This window comes from Osmerus eperlanus, chromosome 11, assembly GCF_963692335.1.
Source record: "Osmerus eperlanus chromosome 11, fOsmEpe2.1, whole genome shotgun sequence".
Lineage (NCBI taxonomy): Eukaryota > Metazoa > Chordata > Actinopteri > Osmeriformes > Osmeridae > Osmerus > Osmerus eperlanus.
Window position 1 is genome coordinate 16,712,264 of NC_085028.1, and position 22,500 is coordinate 16,734,763.

General features: G+C 49.5%; 2 protein-coding genes across 3 annotated transcripts in view; both read left to right on the plus strand.

The window, feature by feature from the left end:
• Nucleotides 1-9,639, plus strand: part of timm50 (translocase of inner mitochondrial membrane 50 homolog (S. cerevisiae)) — a 21,692-nt gene extending 12,053 nt beyond the window's left edge. Inside the window, exons 5-11 of one of the 2 annotated variants that reach the window (XM_062472970.1) lie at nt 1,242-1,300; nt 1,717-1,836; nt 2,872-2,976; nt 4,347-4,445; nt 7,641-7,797; nt 8,005-8,111; nt 8,290-9,639. In XM_062472970.1, coding sequence (XP_062328954.1) covers nt 1,242-1,300; nt 1,717-1,836; nt 2,872-2,976; nt 4,347-4,445; nt 7,641-7,797; nt 8,005-8,111; nt 8,290-8,298 — 656 coding nt within the window. In that variant the 3' untranslated portion in view covers nt 8,299-9,639. The remainder of the gene's footprint in view (nt 1-1,241; nt 1,301-1,716; nt 1,837-2,871; nt 2,977-4,346; nt 4,446-7,640; nt 7,798-8,004; nt 8,112-8,289) is intronic. The other variant, XM_062472969.1, reaches the window with a different exon arrangement.
• A 4,751-nt stretch (nt 9,640-14,390) lies between these two features.
• dlc (deltaC) lies at nt 14,391-20,987 on the plus strand. The gene is made up of 9 exons (XM_062472952.1): nt 14,391-14,651; nt 14,762-15,001; nt 15,130-15,190; nt 15,379-15,636; nt 16,236-16,597; nt 17,435-17,651; nt 18,335-19,053; nt 19,230-19,340; nt 19,459-20,987. The coding sequence occupies exons 1-9, from the start codon at nt 14,601-14,603 to the stop codon at nt 19,462-19,464; spliced, it is 2,025 nt and encodes a 674-aa protein (XP_062328936.1). The 5' UTR covers nt 14,391-14,600; the 3' UTR covers nt 19,465-20,987.
• The last annotated feature ends 1,513 nt before the right edge of the window (nt 20,988-22,500 follow it).

Genomic DNA, 22,500 nt, shown 5'->3' on the forward strand with positions numbered 1-22,500 from the left:
AGTGTGGGTAAGGATGGAAGGCTGTTGATCACTATTCTGACGGTCTTGTAAATGCTTTCTTTCTGTCTCTGTATATAGACACATCTCGCTTTCTCGCTCTCGCTCACTCTCTCGCCCGCCCGCCCCCCCCTCAGCTGACCAAACCATCATCCTGCTTCCCTCCATCTTTGTCTCCTCATCCGCCGTCATCATCCATCTATTCACCCCTGCTCCATTAGCCCCCCATGCTGTTATTAGCATGATAAAAGCCTGACTTGATCCTTCCTCTCTCACACACACACACACATAAACACACACACACGTGTCAGTGTCCTGGAGAGGGGGGGGGTGCATGACTCCCATCCCCGGCCTAGCGTGGCACTCCTGTCTCAGGGGAGAAGTTAGTCTACAGGCCCGGTCACTATCCCACGCTCCCTGGAAGTGTGTGCGTGCGTGCGTGCCCTCCAGGACTAATCAAACACGTGATCACTTGATCTGTTGATCCCTGGTGATAACACACGCGTTCTGCTGGATGAAGCGTCCACGCTGCTGTTGCACACTCCTCTCTGTGTGTCTGTGTCTCTCTCTCTGTCTCTCTCTGTGTGTCTGTCTCTCTCTGTGTGTCTGTCTCTCTCTGTCTGTCTCTGTCTGTCTGTCTCTCTCTCTCTGTCTGTCTGTGTCTCTCTCTGTCTGTCTCTCTCTGTCTCTCTGTGTGTCTCTCCCTCTGTGTGTGTGTCTGTGTCTCTCTCTGTCTCTCTCTCTATATCGCTGTCCCAACACTCCTCTCCTCCTCGACTTCTCTCTCTCCTTTTCCATCTCCCTCTCTCTTCTTGCTCCTTCGTCTTCCTGTCCCCGAGGACTCAACCCCCCAGAGTCCCTTGCTGCGTGCTTTAGCTTGGGGGGGGAATGCCATCTGCCATAGCAATGCTCAGATCAGATCTGCTGTAATGACACTGTGGTCTCATGGGAGATGCAGTTCTTTATTGCTCATTAGGACTACATCTGTGGACTTCCTTCCTCTGTCCACTTCTCTCTGCCAGAGGAACCCACTAATTACTTGGTTATACCTGTTCCATAGAGGGATACAGTCTAGTTCTGCATCTCTACCTATTCTGGCATTATAGAGAAGCCGGCTGTTTGCATTGTAAAACATTACTTATAAAGTACAAGGGATAGTATAGAATAGAAACGTTTTCCCCCCAGTGTTGTATGTAATGTTGTTGTCCCTGGAGACCTGGCCTGACCGCTCCTCTCTCCTCCAGACCCACAGGTCGTCCAACAGCTGAGGAGAACGTTCAAGTACTTCCAAGACTACAGACAGGTACCTACTCTGTGATTGGTCAGTCCGGACTCATCTAGGTTAAGGATTGGTGGTGAAGTGTTGTGGAAATAGTAGGTTCTCCTGGCTAGTCAGACGCATAACAAGAATAAACAGTCAGTTATTCTGAAGAGGCTTCTCTTCACACACACACACACACGTGTCTCTACAGGTTTCTGCTCTACAGTGAAGGTGCTGTATGTTGACAGTGTATGTCCACAGTAGTGCTTAATGGTGCAGTTATAAATCTAGTCTGGAACAAACGTTGTTAAGAGGCAGTAGGGCCAGACAGCATGCACCTGTGTTCATTAAGGAGAACACAGGTACAGCAATATACAAACGCTGCAGAACTGCAGCTGTTCCCCCACAGCAGACCTCTGTGGTCCAGTAGTGATGATGTCAAATGTATGCGCCCTCAGATGATCATGGAGCCCACTAGCCCAAGGCTGCTGCCAGACCCCCTGAAGGAGCCGTACTACCAGCCCCCCTACACCCTGGTGCTGGAGCTCACAGACGTGCTGCTGCACCCGGAGTGGTCGGTACGTAGCCCTGTCCTGCCTCGCCTCGACCTGCCTCGCCCTGCCGCGACTCGCTCCTCACCTCTCCTCTACTTCTTCAGCCCAATCTCACCTCTCTTCAACCCTGCCTCATCACCCCTCCACACACACACACTCACACACACACATGTCCACCCTGTTCCTTTCTCCTTCTTCTGTGGTTTAGGCCATCTGTTCTGGGAAGTGCGCGTGTGTGTGTGTGTGAGAGAGAGCGAGAGAGAGAGAGAGAGTGTGTGTGTGTGTGTGTGTGTGTGTGTGAGGACCACCTGTCAGCTTCCCCCTCTGTAAACACTCCTCCTCTCCTCCACCTCCTCCCTCCACACTTTCACCTGTGCTCTCCACCTGTCTGCCCTTCCCCCCTCCTCCCACCTGCCCCCCCTCCTCCCACCTGCCCCCCCTCCTCCCACCTGCCCCCCCTCCTCCCACCTGCCCCCCCTCCTCCCACCTGCCCCCCCTCCTCCCACCTGGCCAGGTGTGCTTGTGAGGGGCGCGTGCAGGTGACAGGTGGGCTGCAGCAAGGCTATAACCTGACACCTGCTTGACAACGCCCTCCATACCCCAACAGACAGGTAGCGCCAGTGTGGTCCAGCCCTGACCCCTGCCCCCAGCCTCCAGGACCCAGCCCTGACCCCGGCCCCCAGCCCTCCAGGACCCAGCCCTGACCCCAGCCCCCAGCCCTCCAGGACCCAGCCCTGACCCCAGCCCCCAGCCCTCCAGGACCCAGCCCTGACCCCAGCCCCCAGCCTCCAGGACCCAGCCCTGACCCCAGCCCTCCAGGACCCAGCCCTGACCCCAGCCCCCAGCCCTCCAGGACCCAGCCCTGACCCCAGCCCCCAGCCTCCAGGACCCAGCCCTGACCCCAGCCCCCAGCCCTCCAGGACCCAGCCCTGACCCCAGCCCCCAGCCCTCCAGGACCCAGCCCTGACCCCAGCCCTCCAGGACCCAGCCTGGCCTCTCTTGCTTCACTTCTGTGTTTGCTGTTTGTGACACAAGGTGTGTGTGTGTGTGTGTTCCCAGCTTGCGACCGGCTGGCGTTTTAAGAAGCGTCCGGGCATCGACTACCTGTTCCAGCAGCTCGCTCCTCTCTACGAGATCGTCATCTTCACCGCCGAGACCGGCATGGTGAGCAAGCGAACACACACCACGCTAACACACACACCACGCTAACACACACACACCACGCTAACACACACACCACGCTAACACACACACACCACGCTAACACACACACCACGCTAACACACACACACCACGCTAACACACACACCACGCTAACACACACACACCACGCTAACACACACACCACGCTAACACACACACACCACGCTAACACACACACCACGCTAACACACACACACCACGCTAACACACACACACCACGCTAACACACACACCACGCTAACACACACACACCACGCTAACACACACACACCACGCTAACACACACACCACGCTAACACACACACCACGCTAACACACACACACCACGCTAACACACACACCACGCTAACACACACACCACGCTAACACACACACACCACGCTAACACACACACACACCACCATATGTTGCAACAACTCGTGTGTGTGTGTGTGTGTGTGTGGGTGTGTGTGTGTGTGGGTGTGTGTGTGTGTGTGTGCATGCTGAGGCATGCCCCTTCGTCAATGACAACCACATCCACCCTCTCATTCAGTCGGAGCTTGCCCACGCTTGTTTGTTGTGACCACTGTCTCCCTCCCCCTCCTGGGCCATGGGGCTCCAGGCCTGAACACATCTTCTGGCTCTCCCCCAGAGCACCACTTCCAGGTCTGCTGTACTGTGACCTGGCTCTCTCAACGAGCCGTTAAACCACCCAGCCCCTGCTCCTCATTGTTGACTTGTTTGTTTACCGTCTTGGCAGCCGTAGCGCCCCAGGGCCTCCTGCGCTCCTAACAGCCCACCCACATGGCCTTCAGTCAGGCACAGAGCAGGCCACCCTCCGCCCGCGAGGACCCCTCTCTCCAGGACCACATTCACATGCTAATGAAGCTGAGGCCTCCAGTCTAATTGGCTGTTTAGACCGTTTCCAACTTCAGTTTGGTCCGTTGGATCTTATCAGTTCAGTTTGAACATTTGGGATCGTTTCAGTCCAAGCAGGGGTGTCTGTGTGGGGATGGTGTAGGTTTACACAAGAGAGAGAGAGATAAAAGATGGACTGGCTGCCAAGACTGGTGTAAACATCGACACACACTCAAATCCCATGTGTTTGTATAGCCCTGTTCACAGGCACTGGCACAGTGCTTCTAACACATCCGTAGAAGTGTAGCTAAAAACATCTGAACCCTCAGAGAAGACAGGCACAAGCGTGAGGTGGAGAGACCTCAGTGAGGAATCCTCTCCTCCACTCCCAACGTTTACCCAGCATGCTTCAGTCCGGAATATTGTGGTAGTCAAGGAAACGTTAGAAGTGTGATAAAGGACTCAAGTGTGTGTGTGTGTGTGTGTTCCTGTAGACGGCATACCCCCTGATTGACAGCATCGACCCCCAGGGCTTTGTCATGTACCGCCTGTTCAGAGACGCCACACGCTACATGGAGGGACATCATGTCAAGGTAATCACACACACGCTCCTGTCTCACACACGCTCCTGTCTCACACACACGCTCCTGTCTCACACACACGCTCCTGTCTCACACACACGCTCCTGTCTCACACACACGCTCCTGTCTCACACACACGCTGAAAGTGTCTGTCCTGTCCCTTACACAGCAGCCCAGCTGAAGCCCTCATGTCACTGTACTGCTCTCCTACAACCCAGCACAACTGTAGAGTCCCTCTCTCACACACACACACAAACCCACCCCCCACCCCCCCGGAGCCTGACCCAGGCGTCACAATGCCGCCAGGCCCCCTGTGTCTCCTCCTGACCCATCCTTCTGCTGCTCCTTTCATTCTCTCTCCTCCATCACCTCCTCCTGCTCCGCGGTCACAATGGAGGTTTCTCTCCCCCTCCCCCCCTCCCCCTCTCTCGGGCCTCATTAACCTTATGCCTGCCGCTCTCCCCCCTCCCCCTCTCTCCCCCTCTCTCTCCCCCTCCCTCTCTCTCCCCCTCCCTCTCTATCTCTTCCCCCCTCTCTCTCTCTCTCTCCCCCATCCCCTCTCTCCCTCTCTCTCTCTCCCCCTCCCTCTCTCTTTCTCCCCCTCTCTCTCTTTCTCCCCCCTCCCCATCCCTCTCTCTCTCTCCCCTCTCTCTCTCCCCTCTCTCTCTCCCCCTCTCTCTCTTTCTCCCCCCTCCCCTCCCCCCATCCCCTCTCTCTCTCCCCCTTCCTCTCTCTCCCCCCTCCCCCCATCCTCTCTCTCTCTCCCCCTCCCTCTCTCTCTCCAGCAGAGACAGAGAATTGAACAGTTAAGAAGTGTGTTAACCGACCTGTTGTCTTCCCTCATGATGCAGCTAGGCTTAGTCATAGACTAACAGGAACAGTTACATGGAACATGTTTTTATTTATTCATATATAAACAGTATTTCCTCACCAGAATAACCCCCAACAGATTCAGGACCGTATTCATAAACATAGCTAACCCTATCGGCACGGAGACGGTTACGGCAGCTCTGACTTTATGTTTACATGTTCATACAGCTGCGTGGTTAAAGGAACACGACACGACCTCCCAGCACTGCCCTGTGTGGAAGGGGTGGTTCCACTGTCTCTGCGTCCTCACTGTCCTCTCCATGATCTCTCACTGTCCTCTCCATGATCTCTCACTGTCCTCTCCATGATCTCTCACTGTCCTCTCCATGATCTCTCTCTGTCCTCTCCATGATCTCTCTCTGTCCTCTCCATGATCTCTCTCTGTCCTCTCCATGATCTCTCACTGTCCTCTCCATGATCTCTCACTGTCCTCTCCATGATCTCTCTCTGTCCTCTCCATGATCTCTCACTGTCCTCTCCATGATCTCTCTCTGTCCTCTCCATGATCTCTCTCTGTCCTCTCCATGATCTCTCACTGTCCTCTCCATGATCTCTCACTGTCCTCTCCATGATCTCTCTCTGTCCTCTCCATGATCTCTCACTGTCCTCTCCATGATCTCTCACTGTCCTCTCCATGATCTCTCTCTGTCCTCTCCATGATCTCTCACTGTCCTCTCCATGATCTCTCTCTGTCCTCTCCATGATCTCTCTCTGTCCTCTCCATGATCTCTCACTGTCCTCTCCATGATCTCTCTCTGTCCTCTCCATGATCTCTCTCTGTCCTCTCCATGATCTCTCTCTGTCCTCTCCATGATCTCTCTCTGTCCTCTCCATGATCTCTCTCTGTCCTCTCCATGATCTCTCACTGTCCTCTCCATGATCTCTCTCTGTCCTCTCCATGATCTCTCTCTGTCCTCTCCATGATCTCTCACTGTCCTCTCCATGATCTCTCTCTGTCCCTCCTGAAAGCATGCATCTCTCACCACAGTTCTGACCTCCTGCTCATCTCTCCCATCCCTCCTTTTCCCTCGTTTTCTGTGAGCCCCCCCCCTGCCCCCCATCTGGCCCTCTAAAAAAGCAACAGTGAGGGAGGAGGGGGGGGGAGGTCTGAACGCCCCCCCCAGGGCAGAGGGTCTGTCAGGGAAGGGCATTTCGATGGTGCTCTGTCAGAAGAAGGTTCTAAACAGTGTGGACACACACAGATGTGATCTGCCAATATAATGCTGCGGGTCAGTGTGACGAGGGCCGCGTTCAGACACTGGGACAAACCAACCGTGACGGGGGGGCGGGGGGGGGCTAGGAGCTAGAATCTTCCAAGGCGGGACAGTTAGTGGAGGTCATGGGCTTGTCACAGGTGCATACGAGGGGGTCCTGGGTCCAAAGAGAGGGTCATCAACTGCCAACTGAAGAATTTCAGAAGCTTGGCTGTTTATTTTATTTATTTTATCGTTGATTTGTATCATGGCAAGTTTTATCCAGAAGTTAACAGTTTGAGAAATGGTTTTGTACTGTGACCAACTTTCTCCAACCCTTTGAACCCCCATACAGACCAGACGTGTGTGTGTGTGTGTGTGTGTGAGAGAGAGGGGAGACACCTCACAGCCTGTTGTCCTGTTCAGAGATCATAGAGGCTTGCTGTGTAACAAGAGCTCCCAGCACCCTCCCCCCTACACCCCCCCCCCCCCTACACACACACACACACACCCCCCCTACACACACACACACCCCCCCCCACACGTTCATGTAGCCAACACGCTTCATGCAGGTACACACACACTTTCCCCTGGTCCAGCTGGCCTATGCAGGAGGGGTCTGTGTGCTTGGTGTGTGTGTGTGTGTGTGAGGGGGGGGGTTAATGGGGCAGATGGAGAGGGACGCTGTTGCTGGGCTCATCTGGACCCCCCCCCCCTCCTCCGCCCCCAAAGCTGCTGCTCACTCATACTAGTGTGTGTGTGTGTGTGTGTGTGTGTGTGTGTGTGTGTGTGTGTGTGTGTGTGTGTGTGTGTGTGTGTGTGTGTGTGTGTGTGTGTGTGTGTGTGTGTGTGTGTGTGTGTGTGTGTGTGTGTGTGTGTGTGTGTGTGTGTGTGTGTGTGAGAGAGAGAGGTGGTAGTAAGGGAAACTCCAGTGGACACATCAGCACAGTTTTAAGGCAAATAATCAGTATGGGCTAACCTTTGTGGTGGTTCCCTGCAGAGCGTGAGAGAGGAAGGGGTTGTGTCATGTCTGTATTTAATGACATCTCTCTCAAACGTTCATCTCTTCTGCCTCTCCTTCTCTTCGTCTCTCTCCTCCTTTTCTTGTCTCTTCTCTCCTCCTCTCCTCCCCCCCCCCCTCCAGGATGTGTCGTGTCTAAACAGGGACACCTCCAAGATTATCGTGGTGGACTGTAAGAGAGAAGCCTTCAGCCTGCAGCCCTTCAACGGCATGGCCCTCAAGAAGTGGGATGGCAACTCGGAGGACCGCACGCTCTACGACCTCGCCGCCTTCCTCAAGAGTGAGCGAGCACGTGTGTGTGTGTGTGTCAGTTACACCAAAGCTGTGTGTCTCGAGCAAGATGTGGTTTTTGGAGGGGGTGTATCTAGAGAGAGAGAGAATCTTTCGAGGATTATCTTTTTATCGATTCTGAGAGTCTCTGAACATGCACAGGTGTGAGGTAGACTTATGTTGGCTCTTCCTGTAACCGTAACAACCTCCTCTCCAGCCATAGCTCTGAGTGGAGTGGATGACGTCAGAGGAGTTCTAGAAAACTATGCCCTGGAGGAGGACCCCATAGAGGCCTTCAAACGCAGACAAGCACAGCTGGCACAGGTGTGTGTGCTCACGCACGCACGCACACACACACACATGCATACACACGCACACACACGCATGCACGCCAGATCAGTTCTAATGTGTCGAACCAATAAATGACCATTTCTTTCTTTCTCTAATTCACTCTTTGTGCCTTGTATGTATGTATGTGTTTGAATCTTCATATCACTTCTAGAAAAACTGACTGTCTGTGTTTGTGTGTATTTGTTTGTCTATGTTGATTCTGTGTGTCTTTGTGCGTGTTTGTGTTAATTGTGGGTGCGTGTGTGTGTAGGAGGAGGAACAGAGGCTAGCAGAGCTAGCTCAACAGAAGAAGCAGGGCATCTCTTTAGGTTCCATCGCCGGAAGGTTCTGGCGTTCCAAGCAACAGTGAGTGGTCCCAATACCCACCAATCACGGCCCACCTCTCCAACGTGTCCGACCACTGGGACCGCGGCCGCAGTCATCCGGGTGGGCGGGACCTGCGAGCTTGTCCGGAAGCATCCAATCAGATGGAGCGGAATGCCAAAACTATGCCTCGGGGGGCGGGACTGTAGAGGAGCAAACCTAAATCATCATAACCTGTGCACCAATGAGGAGCAGCTTCCTAGGTCTGGAGGTGGTGGAGGCAGCGCATTCCCCCTAATGCTTCTATTGGTTCTTTGTTGTCACCGGACACATCCTAAAGGGTGCTGATTGGTTAAGAGACATTCATCAGCTTCGGCTCATTGGTGGTCCGGAGGCTGACCAGATATCAGGGCTTCTTACCTGCAACTCCTGCTCTGAGATCTGGGTCTCCGTACACAGAGGCGGACTGGGATCACATCCTATCACCTGATTTCATGTTTGTACTTCGAATTATTATATTTTTGTTCTGTTTTGTTCATGCAAATGTAAACGAGACTGTGCTGACCCAAGGTTTAGAACTTTAAAAGTATAATTATGGTTGCTATCGGATACGTTTCGTTCTGGGAGGCATGCAACGGCGCTTTTCCGCTCTCCACCAATGAGATCGCCGTGGTTTGGACAGGCGCTGGGCTCGGCCAAACAGACGGGTTGTGACTGCGGGACGAGCCGATGCACAAGGACTGAGTGGTGGACTACAGATTATCTCTAAGCCAATGAGAACCCTGGGATCTGTCGCTGCAGGGAGGGGGGGGTCGATGGGTTGTATAATCAGCAGAACTGGGATCTGTGCTCGAGTGCGTGCTTGTTGAATGTTCTGTGAGATTATATTCATGTGAAACATTCATTCACCAAGTCCCAAATAAAGGAGAGCAGTCAGTTTACCACGTGCTGAACTGTGTGTGGTTTATCATCATCAAATAGGGATCACCTGAACCTTCTCTACAACAAAATACTTCCCATGATGTGGGGTATTTTGTGGCGTATATCTTTGTAGAAGCCGACTCTTTGCTTTGGTACTTGATCCTCTCCTGTTTAGTGTCTTGGAGAGATTTTCTTCTCCATTGTCTGTTTTGATTATTGGCTCAATTATTTAAACGGAACTAAATAAATACCTGGCAAAAAGCCTTCCAAATTCTAACCATTTTGCTCCAGGTGTGAACTTTCTTCCTGGAATGAATGACTGACTAGCGATAAGTCAATAATTTAAGTCTTTCAACCTTGTGTTGATGCATTTTTTCAGCGGCTGTCTGTTGATGAGTGAGTTCAGGACGCTCTTGCAAGGTTATGGAGCTTTAAATAGATCTTAAAAGTGGCGATTAGATTCCTTTTCACTTGTTTAGACGATTAACTCCTAACAAACAACCGAAGCCTCTCGCCAGGAACTGATTTGGCCCAAGAGAATGTGTTGGTTTAGGCACCACTGATCTGGAGGCACAATATTTGCCATGACAGATTACTGTCGATCAAAGCCTGTCATCCTTTGAGGATATATTTGCTTTTCGTATTTAACGCTAAATTCGTTGCTATTCCGCTTTCAATGGCTATTCAGTTATTTAACCCTCGTGCTGCCTTCGGGTCACATGACCCAAAGGTTCATAACGAACCATCGTTGTGTTTACCCAATTTTACCCAATACAAAAACAAATAAAAATAATTTTCTTTTAACCTTCGCAATGTGGGGGGTCTGAGACAGCCCAACGGTTAAAAGAAAATGCTTCACTTTGTTTTTGTATGCGGTAAAGTTGTCGCAATACGACGGTGGGTCACAATGACTGATGGGTCAGAACGACCCGAAGATAACACAAGGGTTAAAAGGGATTATATTAGAAATCCAATTAGGCTATAGGTGTATTTCCAATAGTCTACTCAATAATTAAACGAAAAAATTAACAGGAAAAACAATAAATACGTTATTTTAACGCTTAAAATGTAAGTGTAATTGAAACAATGTTCTTCGAAATTCAAGACTGAAAGTAGCAAATTGCCTTTCCCCAGACAGACGTGGGGCTGATGTTGAGTCAATGTAGGCTCTAGCCGCGTCGCCAATTGGCATTAGAGATGTTAATGCTACCGTTTGTGGCGCGTGAAGGAGAGACATGTGGCTTGGCCATTCACAGCAACATGCAAACTGTTCCGTGTCAAACCCATTCTCCCAACAGACACCCCCCGGCCAGACACGTGCCCAAATGTGAATGCCTTAGGGCTCTCCTTCTCTCTCACGGGACAATAGGGTTAGCTCTTTAGTTAATCTTTCGCTTTATTCTAATGACATAATTGTTCAGAATGTAGCTCTGCCAGTACCCGATAATTTGTTTATATATTAATTCAAATGTAACATTTATTTTTACGTGTTACCACTGATCAAGATTGCAGTAACTATTGTAGGCCTACTGTGATTCAGATTCCACAACTGTTATCATCAGATCACCACTGAAACATACTGCCATTCCTCATGATGGCGGCAACATGGGTCTTTAATTTAGCCATATCGTCATAATTAACATTCCACAGATTGATTGAGAGGGTTCAGGAATTATGATACACTCGAGACGAGCCTACTTTGGAGGACGGTTCCAACACGTTTCCCACGAAAATGCAGTAGCCTAGTGCTTTGGTGGGAACCTCGAGGTTATCCGGTCAGATTTGTGTGCATTGATTACCCTGCAAAAGGCAATGTGTCATTGCATTTGGACCAAGCAGCACGGCAACATCGGTTTCTGGAAACGTGCGAACAAACTGCGTGGAAACAAGGTGTCACCTCAAGACTCTAGTCTTGTAAAACATCATGCACGCGGCGTTTGGGAAGCCTGGGAATAGGTCCACCTCGAGCTCGGGGTGTCGGACTTGACACCTCAGCAGAACGCGCCGGTTCACATTTATAAGCACCCTGTGCCTTCTGCCACCAAGTCACACCTTTACAAATGTTCTCACTGCGTGCCTTTCCGCCCTGGCCCTGGCTGTCTGTTCATCTCTTGTTCCGTCACCTTCGCGAGGACACACGCTCTGTCTCACCAGAAGCGAGTACTCCTACACCATTTGGACTTGGGGCACGTGGGGATGGTAAGCGCTGAAGTGACAACAACTTTGCGTAAAAGCTGTGCCACGATGTCAACATATGGGCACTTTCTTGGCAATATCAACATTCTCGGAATTGCGCATCTTCCAACCAAACAAGACTTGTTTATGTTTGCGGCTTCTTATTCCAGTTATAGCCTGCCCCAAGCATTTGAGCTGAATAAAGTTTTGGCGCATGCTAAATACCTGTTAGGCTAAATGCATGCTGCGTCAAGTCCCTAGTGTCGAATATCCGCGCGTGCAAACACAATCTTAATACAATATGCACATATTCGATCGTGCCATCTGGTTATCGATTTGTTTAATTATTCTTTCCCCTCCGTCGAATTCCTACCGTGACAAGCCACGCGCGCGACACCTGCGCATCCCCAGAGAAATGTTGCCAGATTTGGATTATTTTTGCATGATAACATGCCATCATGTTCACGCGCGAAGTTCTGAATCCATGACCGTTTAATGTTTTAATAGGGAGTTTACTGCAGGGGTTTAAACTATAAATTGTGTCAGGGCATGCAAAAAAGGTCACATTGGTGTATTGTTGGTTACCAACGTATTATCCAGAACTAACTGACTTAAATATCTTTCATATGATGGTGGACTTCCTTCTACAATAGACCTAATGAAATGGTCCATTGTTGCTATTCACATTCGATCCAAAGGTGTCATAACACAACATACTGTCGTATTAAAATCCACATGACACGCTTTGTTGTTTTGGTTAAAGCAATCTCCCTCTAAATGATGCGATCCGGCAGAACGTGAACGCGCATGATGGGAACTTTTATTGTTTACAAGAGACAGCTCATATTTATTTATCCAGTCTTTTGTTGGATCCCAAGCCGCAGAAGCAGCCCGTCTGGATAATTATCCAACAATATAATGACAATGGAAGCTCGCTGTAGTCTCCTCTCTTCTGTGTGACGCGCCCCAGCCGGAGCGTGCCTTGGGTAAAGTCAGGGCCAACAGAGGCACGCGCTGCTCTCATTACAATGACAATAGACGCGCGCCAAAGATGAGCAACAGTTTGTAAAGCTTTCGCCCTATTGTCCCTGGGCGCCCCAGCCACATCAGCAAGCACGCAGTCTACACTGACACACGCCCTATCAAAGTACAAGCTTAATTATTCACCTTCGCGCCAATTGAATTGACTGTATTTTTAATGTGCGTGACTTTTTTTAAAGAAAAAATCGAACGAGTTTCAAGTTCCTTGACAATTTTGTGTCATTATCGACAATTGTTTTAATGACCGTCTTTTCACAACAGTTTTAATCCCTCTAATCCCTTTTTGTAATTTACCTTATTTAGAGAGCGTTGCTGTTTTTGCACTGAATCACTCAGTTATGAATTCAGAGCAGACTTGACAAAAAGACAATTGCTCCAGTGTTGCATATGGCAGACACACTGCTTGACTGCTGTCACCCGTAGAACACGCCACGGGGATAAAACTTTACCCTGTCTGTCCGTAATACATCGTCCACTCAAAACTATTACATAGATTTTTAAATGGTCATTGTAATTTTTTTTAAATTACTTCACTGAGCCCCGTAAAAGTTTGTTCATGTTTTATATAGGCCACACACTGTGGTTTAATAATGCAGGTTTTAGCTACAGCCTTTCTGTTGCTGAGTCCAACTCCCATTAGGCGGATGTGTATTCAAACATCTTAGCTGCGGCAGTGATTTGTACGTATTTCCTTCATCGGCCTGTTACCATTATGGAGATGCGCTTTCTTCAGTGTTGGAGTCTGAAAACATGCTATGGCCATTAATCTAATTCGAGCGCCTGCCTGTAAGGCACTCAAGTCGTGATCATTATAGGTTCTGACCTAGGAAATTGCGTGCGTTATTACCCTCTGAAGACATTGTACATAGAAGGAGTGGCCAGGTGCCGTTGATTATCATACAGCTGCCGTCATGTACCCGACTCGTCCCGCCGCCCCACCCCCATTCCCTTTCCCTCCTTTTACAAAAGCAATTATCTGACATCTTCAGTGCTGCAAGACCCTCACCGCCCCCCCTTCTCCCCTCCCCAAGATTCCAGGTCCCCAAACCAAGACAACAAAAGACCCCTCTGATTCTTTCCACGGCACAATAAAAGATTTCGCTCCCAAGTCTGCCGGTTTAACGACTCACACGCGTCAGAACAATTACTATTCTTGGGTTGAATTAAAGGGGTGTGCGCGCACCGAACAACCCCCCCTCATACCCCCCCCCCCCCCCGGGTCTTACACAGAGCGCGGCCGTTGTCCGCCCTCCCCAGAGTAAAAGATAAAGAAAGAAAAGTCCAAGAAGAATAGGGTGGCACGCGACACTGAGTTGAAAACAAAAAGACGGGAGTAAAAAACAGTTTTTAAGGGTAAACCGACTGAGTTTCTCAACTTCATGAACTTCTCGCTATCCCGTTTACACTGACTGTAGTACATCTAGCGTAAACTCTAATCAAACTCTAATGAACTTTAATTAATCAAGTTCCCCCCTCAAATAAAAATAACACACATTTTAAAATCTGTCTTTCTTACATAAGCAGCCTTAATGTGGTGTCCGTCCGCAACATGGCTTTTGTTTTGAATTTTGGTCGTACTTGCGACCATTTGGAACACACAATTCTCTATCACTGAGAAAGTGTGGTCTCGTGTCTATACCTCTGGACAGCATTTTGTTATATTGCAGTCGCCAATTGCCGCATGGTGAGATAGAATCAAAGCGTCCCATAAAACACCAAACTTCATGACACGCCTCCCCCGCGCGCCCTCCCTCCTCAGGACAGTATAAATAGCTTGCCACCGTTGCAGGTTACTAAACAGAGCAAGTCCAGAGTACAAACTCACTCCCCAGATTAGCGCATGGATTTTATTTTTGTTGTGAGATCTATCCACATTTAAACTTGTATCTTGTATATTTAAAATTGTTTTCTCTTTCCGACGATTTTATTCTTGTTTGGAGTATAGGGTTTTTTCCCCATCGAAATTGGATTTCTAGAATTGTCTGCTATATTTGGATAGCAGACTAGAACGCGCACCCAACAATGGCTCGTTTGTTTTTAACGTGTTTTTTTGCGTTGATATCCACGCAAGTGGTAAGTATCAATTTATCTGATGCGCTTTGATGTGCTGGTTCTTTGCGAAACCTTCACTGAGTTAGTGCTCACCGTGTCGTGTTTACTAATACCTGCTCTTTCCCACATAGGTTGACTCGTCCGGTGTGTTTGAGTTGAAAGTACACTCCTTCAGCAGTTCTCGAAGTGTCTGTAAACAGTCCAGTGATTGCCAGATCTTTTTCCGCGTTTGTCTGAAACATTCACAAGATGTCATCTCCCCGGAGCCTCCGTGCACCTACGGCACGGGGCTCACCGATATCTTCAGTGCTGACCACAGTTCCATCTCGGCTAGCGCGCCGGTCAGGGTGCGTTTCCATTTCAAGTGGCCGGTAAGTACCTATAAAAATCTATTATCACTCACATATTATCACTACGTTACTATTTAGCCAGGGGTAAATAGCACGTGTTTAAATAACATTTGTGTGACGCAAAGGGTTCTCTCTTGGTTTCATTTCAGGGAACTTTTTCACTGATAATTGAAGCCTGGAATGCGGAGTCCTCCGATGGTCAGTCTATAGGTAGGTCGCCCTCTCTCCTCTAGGGGGCGCACATTTACATTCATCTAGCTGTAAAACGGGACCCATCACTTTTCTGTAATTTTACTTAACATTCCAAAAATAGAGGCATACACTGGGACATGTACTTAGTTTTTATGCATGTTATTTAAAAGGTGTTCTGTTTTTTGTTTGTTTGTTTTTTCACACAGAAAACCAAAACAACTTGATCAGCCGTTTGGTCACCTCTAGAAGACTTGCCGTTGGCGAGGAATGGTCACAGGACGTTCGATTTAGTGAGCAGAGCGAATTGCGGTATTCTTACCACGTTATCTGTGATGAATACTACCACGGAGAAAGCTGCTCCGACTACTGCCGACCCCGCGATGACCAATTCGGACACTTTACCTGTGATTCCTCCGGGAGCAGAACTTGCCTTCCCGGATGGAAAGGAGAATACTGCGCTGACCGTAAGTTCCTGTACAATGTAATGCTTCCGTTATTTAAAAATAAATATCTCGTTATTGCATAGTTGTGAATATTTTACTTCTATAGGTTTTTTTTACTCGTACTTGGATTTCCGAATTTTGAACACTTTGATTTGACACGAATAGCGCGCTTAATTTTCTCACTTTAAATTGTTAACTCAAGCAGTTCAACGACATCCTTGGTCGAGCATAAAAAAAAGCTGGTGTTCCTTCAAATGAGGAGTTAGTCTTTTGTTTGCCTTAACAATGGTCGCTGGGTGTATGCTTTAACAGGGACACGCGCTGGAACGTAATGTGCGCTCCCTTGCGTGAAAAATAGACGGCATGTGTTTCTTTTGTGTGTGTACCAGCTGCTTCGCTTACTACTTAACAAATACTTGATGTGTCTGAGGCCGGTGAAGGGGGGTTGTTTTGTGATGCGAACAGGGGCTCTAATGTTCCTCCTCTCTCTCTCTCTCTCTCTCTCTCTCTCTCTCTCTCTCTCTCTCTCTCTCTCTCTCTCTCTCTCTCTCTCTCTCTCTCTCTCTCTCTCTCTCTCTCTCTCTCGCTCTCTCGCTCTCTCCATCTCTCTATCTGCGCAGCCATCTGCTCGTCTGGTTGCAACGAGGGGCAAGGGGATTGTGAAGCCCCTGGCGAGTGCACGTGCCGCCTGGGGTGGCAGGGCGCGTTGTGCGACGAGTGCATGCGCCACCCGGGCTGCCTGCACGGCACCTGCGACGAGCCGTGGCAGTGTAACTGCAAGGAGGGCTGGGGAGGCCTGTTCTGTGACCAGGACCTCAACTACTGCACCAACCACCGGCCCTGCAGGAACGACGCCACCTGCACCAACACCGGCCAGGGGAGCTACACCTGCACATGCCGCCCAGGGTTCAGCGGCAACAACTGCGAGATCGAGACCAACGAGTGCGACAGCAACCCCTGCAAGAACGGAGGAAGCTGCAACGTATGTCCCTAACGGTTTTTCCTAATAGACAACCCCTTGCTGGGGCCCCCTTAGCTGGGGCCCCCTCTCGGGCTCCCCTCGATGGTCCCCCTCTCTGGGCCGTGTCTTATAGTGAGCTAATACTGAGCCAGTTGAGGGAGAAATTGAAGGATTTATCATTCGCGTGTTAATCTTAATTAAATATATAATATAAACATTTTGAAAAATGTAGTGTGCAGTAGGACTGTTGGACAGAGTTTTTCATCTTCTGGCGTTTCCAGTTGGGTATTTGTCACTGAAAGAAAGTGTCTAATAAAATGTGTTGTCATGTTAGCAAAACATTTATGCGACAACTTCTCACTGTAGATCGAACATAGGCTACAGGCAACTCACAGTTGGCTTAGGCTATATGAGATAATTTTTTTGTTGAAATCTCTGAATTCCTCTTCCCCCTGTTATTTGGCTTTTGGCCATTGAAATATTTAACCATACCGCTTAATACACTCTTTTTTAATTTCTTTTTTTCATTGTTTACTTCTATGCAGGCTAGGTTGGTCTAGGCTTCACTGGTAGAGTTGGATAGGACTAATAAGTAATGTAGTAATTGGTTTTAAACGCAGTGTTTTTGTGCAGTCTCCTTACCCATTTTCTTATTGAAAGAAATCTGCACATTTGTAAAAAATCCATAGACAGTAAGAAAGTCCATAACTTCTAGAAACTCCAGAACCTCGAGAAATTCCAGGAAATCTAGAACTTAGACTGAAGTCCCACTTTTGGTGGAAATGGACCTTTGGACTTTCAGAGTCCTCACCTATGTATGTGTGTGTGTGTGTGTGTTTTCTTCATGTCGTCATGCAGGACCAGGAGAGCGACTATTCCTGCACATGCCCTCAGGGCTTCTACGGGAAGAACTGTGAGATCAGCGCCATGACATGTGCCGACGGGCCCTGCTTCAACGGAGGCACCTGCACGCCGCTGGTGTCTGGCGGCTACACCTGCCGCTGCCCTGCCACCTACATGGGCTCCAACTGTGAGAAAAAGATGGACCGCTGCAGCAGCGAGCCCTGTGCCAACGGTAAGCCCCCCCGCCCCCGTCCCCCGCCAGCGCCCGAGCACACTGAGAGACGCAGCCGGTAACCCGGCCGGTTACCCCCCCTCCCTCCGGGAGCCTTGAGGAATGTGTATCCCGGAGTGTCAATGAGACTGTCCGTCGCCACGGAACCCATAAGGAATGTGTATTTACCTGTCCGTCTGACATAAACAACCAACTATACACACGCATGACAAACAACACACACACACGCTCTCACAGCAAACTATGCACAGCAACCCACACTCACTCACTCACACTTCTCTGTCCGGTGCTTCCCCTGCTACCAGTAGCTGTGTGCACCTTTTGCTCCCTACAATGTGGACCGGGCAGGAATGCAGCACTGGCACCCCACAGCCTGGAGACGCCAGCCTGGGGCAGACATGGCCTGGGACAGATAGCATGGAGGGGCAGATAGCGAGTGGGGCGGATAAGGGCCTAGAACTGCTAATATTATGCTTAATTCATCTCTTTTAGCACCCACTGAACTCTGAGTTAGTGTGTGCTCCCAAGGGTCCTCATTAGCCACGGAAAGACCATCTTATCTGGAGTCAGTCTCATTCCTGATTGTGTGTGTGTCTGTCTCTCTGTAGATTATGAAAGGAGAGCTTCCAGACCTACCGTTCTCAGTTAGCTTCTATTCTAACCTCCCTCCCTGTCCCCCGCAGGCGGACAGTGTCTGGACCTGGGCCACAGCTTGACGTGTCGCTGTCGACCTGGCTTCTCGGGCGCGCGCTGCCTGACCAACATCGACGAGTGCAGCCGCAGCCCTTGCCGCAACGCGGGCACATGCCTGGACGGCATCAACGACTTCACCTGCACCTGCACGCTGGGCTTCACCGGGAAGGACTGCAGCGTGCGCGCCGACGCCTGCTCGCTCGTGCCCTGCCAGAACGGAGGCACCTGCTTCACTCACTTCACTGGGCCTGTCTGCCAGTGTCCTCCCGGCTTCATGGGAGCCAAGTGTGAGCACAGCCTCCGCCCCACCCTGCGGCCCGACACTCCCACGCCGGCCGACGGCTTCTCTGCAGCCCTGGCGGTCAGCTTCGTCCTGGGCCTGGTCACCCTCGTCATGCTGGTGTGCGCTGCCATTTTGGGTCTTCGCCAGCTGAGGCGGGGCAGGAAGGGAATGGTTTCCTCTGTCAGGAACGACCTGGAGACCGTGAACAACCGGATGACGCCCGGCCCGTTCCCCAGCGCCAGCATGAGGGAGAAGGAGGCGTTCCTTATCCCCGGCGGCCAGTACAAGGTGTCCAATAAGGACGTAGCGCTTAGCTCCGCCCCCGAGCAGAAAACCGGAGACAAGGCGGCGTACAAACAGAAGATGGCCGACTGTAACCTTGCCCGGGATGAGGACAGAATCACCAAGAGCAAGTTTGACCGGCAAGTAACCTTTATCGCTAGACAAACTCACACACTCACTCGCACAGTTGCTCACTCTCTCACACACACTCAGTCACACACTCACTCACTCACGGTCTACACACACGGCTATCTTGATATGCTCTTTAAATTTGTGTGGAACCCGACTTGACCTGTCCATGTTTCTCCTCCAACAGAAAGAATTGTGCATCTACCGTGGCGGTCCCTCCACTTAGCTTCCCCAAGGAAGGCCTCTTTCACCCCGTCTTCATCATTCCTGAGCAGATGGAGCAGTGTGTGTTTGCTACTGAGGTAAACTACCAACCGACGCTAACAGACAACAACTCTCTAGCTTTCAACTGTAAAAAAAAAAAAGGAGAGATTTTTTTCAATGATTTGAAAACTAACTATTTTCTTCTTCGTTTTGCAGGTGTAACAACAGTATTTCCATCTCTGGAGAGTCTCAACCAACCAAGGCCAAGGCCTGACCATGTTTACAATCTTTCAAAGATTTGAAGAAGATTTATTTTAACAACATATATTTTTATTTAATATTTATTCATGCTGCTCATTGAAAATGACTTTGACAATGTTTCAGAAGACAATATTCCGAGCCCTGGAGGGTCCACTGAATATTCGGGCGCCACTTGCACTACTATAAATATATTTGTAATCTTAATATAATTCTTTTTATTTTTATTTTATTTTTATGAAAAATAAATGAACAAAATGAAATAGTAATTTCTCCTCAGTAGGAGGGTATAGGATCTCTCCATCAATCCCAGAGAGTCAGTTCTGAGGAGGGAGAAAGATGTTACTCTGGATGCCTTCTCCTCCACCAGCCCTCTCCTCAATCACTAGAGAGGGCTGGTCGCCTACAATCGCTGAATAAGCTGAAACTACAATCTCCTGGAGGATCATGGGAAATGACAACCAGAGGGAAAAAAACTATATTTTTTTCCATCATCAGCTCTTGTTGATTCCTTTCTATGTTTCCAAATCGGGACACATTTTGAAACTACGGAATGAAGATGACATTTTATGTCTAGCTTCATTTTAAAAATGTTTTTTTTGGTAGTTTTTGCTGAAATCGAAACTGGACGGTCATCGGCTGAAATGGATTTATCGCTGATGGGAGTTGTAGTTTTTTGAGGTTACTGGGAAGACCCAGACATCTTCCTGCTGGATCCAATCACCATCGTAGCCTTCGAGAGCAAAACAGTCCGCCAAGAAAAATATCTTATCAAGTGCCTGATGTTTCCATGAACTCTACAGACCCAGGACCATTCTTGTGCCATTTTCCAGATGCTTATCGATATTTCTATACCGTCACATCAGGTGATATAGATGTACTGTACACTCATTGTTTGATAGTGTGATATCTTGTATTTAAAGCTTCACTCCTTTTCGAGGGAAACTCTGAATTCCCTAAATTTATCCTCAACTCACCCGTATAGTTCCTTGTGAGAACAGAAGTATGCCATGATCTAAAAGGAAATGGTACTTTATCACACACACTGAGAAGAAGTTAGTAAAATTTAAATCTTTCAGTTTTTTTGAAACTGTACATGATTAGTTTTTCTCCCCGGTGGTTGTAACTTTCTCCACCAGGTGTTATTTACATTTACATTTAGCAGACGCTCTTATCCAGAGAGACTTACAGTAAGTACAGGGACATACCCTCCGAGGCAAGTAGGGTGAAGTGCCTTGCCCAAGGACACAACGTCATTTGACGTTTTCAGCCACCTGACTCCTGTGTTATTTGACGTTGTAGTGAGATGTAGCTTCCCCATCTTTGAGATCAGGTGAGACAGGTTTGTACACGACACCAACACTGGGATACATTCCCAACACTCCCAAGACTAGGTGATGTTTGTTATCTTTTCGTTCCAGATCAAGTCTTGTTAAAAAAAAAAAAAAAACGGATAAACAGACATTTCTCAGTTTTAAAATCATATTTCTTTCAGAGTGAAGGATTCTAAAAGAGAGGATGTTTTCCATTTTTCTTTCCTTTCTATTCATCCTTCTTTTCTGTCACTGTAAACCAAATACATGTTTTCTTTTTCTTTCAAAAATATTTGTAACATCCTCTCTAATTTAACAATGCAATGTGTACATAACCATAAGATATTCTTTCTATTTAATTTTGTTTGTACATAATTTGTATTTATAAAGAGAATTGTAAATGTTTACGTAAAAAAAAAATATATTTTCATAAATAAAACTGAAAATCATGTAAGTCGTGTGGATTTTGGTTGAGTCTTGGTAGTGTTTGGATGGAGTTCGGGTGGGTTAGGTTGTTTTTGTTATTTAGTATTCGTCGAGGCCTCTTCTCCTGACACTCGTTATGGTAAGTAGATGGATATGAGGCCCATCACTTCCATGGAGGCAGCCAGGCACAGGGCCCCCTAACCCAGGGCCCCTCAGCCCTCCTCAGGGACACCTCCCCTGGTAGCTCCCCCTGCAGCCGGACAGATAGCAGCTCTGCTGGGCTGCCCGTGTGCAGCTTGGGGAGAGAGATGGTGTTGGGAGGACGCTGCTCAGGGTAGCTGGGATTACTGGAGGAGGGAGGAGGGGGGAGGGGGGGAGACTGACAGCGGGTGAGAGAGTGAATGTCGGAGGGATGGAGGAAGATAGGGAGTGGGTGAAATTAAAAGGGGGGGGGGACACACACACAAAAAGAACAGAAGGATGGAGTGTGAAGGGAAAGTGAGGGGAAGTGGGACTGAGGCAGGACTCGCATCTCCATCATCCCTGAGGCAAACTTCCCACAGCATATTATTATATGGATCTAAAGACCAGCTCTAATCCTGTACCCCCCAACCCCAACCCACGCCCTCATGCCTGCATATATATGCTAATTCTGCCCCCCCCCCCCCTTTCCAAGCTTCTATCCTGTATTGTACTGAGGAGATTAAAGAAGTGTACATGAACGAATCAGCACTCTCTCCTCTCCGCATCTCGTCCACACATCTGCCGTTAGCTAATGCCATTAGGTTCCCAGCTAACAGCGTGGAGAGGTGTTGCTGTGTCCTGGACGTCCGGCCCACAGAAACACGTCGGGAGAGGCCTCAGGGCCTGTGAAGGGTCTGTGTTTTTGAAATCACCTGCCTCTCGGTGGCCCCTCCCTTTTCCCCCCTGCCTCCCATCTCTCACGTTCCTCCTTCCCCTCCTCTTTTTCGATCCTTTCTTTGAGGAAATATGGTGATAAAGGAGGGGAGATGGTATGGAGGGGGGAGTGGGCTCTCCTGTGGAGGCTAGGGGGCCCCAGGATCCTCCCCTGGGGAGAGACGATGAGGGGGGAGGGGGCAGGAGAGGACGACTGAGCCCCCCTCTGCACCTGAAGCCCCTGCCCCAGCCCTGGTGCCTAGCCCCTGACCCAGCCCTGGTGCCTATCCCCTGCCCCAGCCCTGGTGCCTAGCCCCTGCCCCAGCCCTGGTGCCTATCCCCTGCCCCAGCCCTGGTGCCTAGC

Coding starts and splice junctions, on each gene's coding strand:
- dlc (XM_062472952.1), top strand. CDS start 14,601: ATGGCTCGTTTGTTTTTAACGTGTTTTTTTGCGTTGATATCCACGCAA. Junction 15,002..15,129: donor GTTTCCATTTCAAGTGGCCG/GTAAGTACCTAT, acceptor GTTTCATTTCAG/GGAACTTTTTCACTGATAAT. Junction 16,598..17,434: donor AGAACGGAGGAAGCTGCAAC/GTATGTCCCTAA, acceptor GTCGTCATGCAG/GACCAGGAGAGCGACTATTC.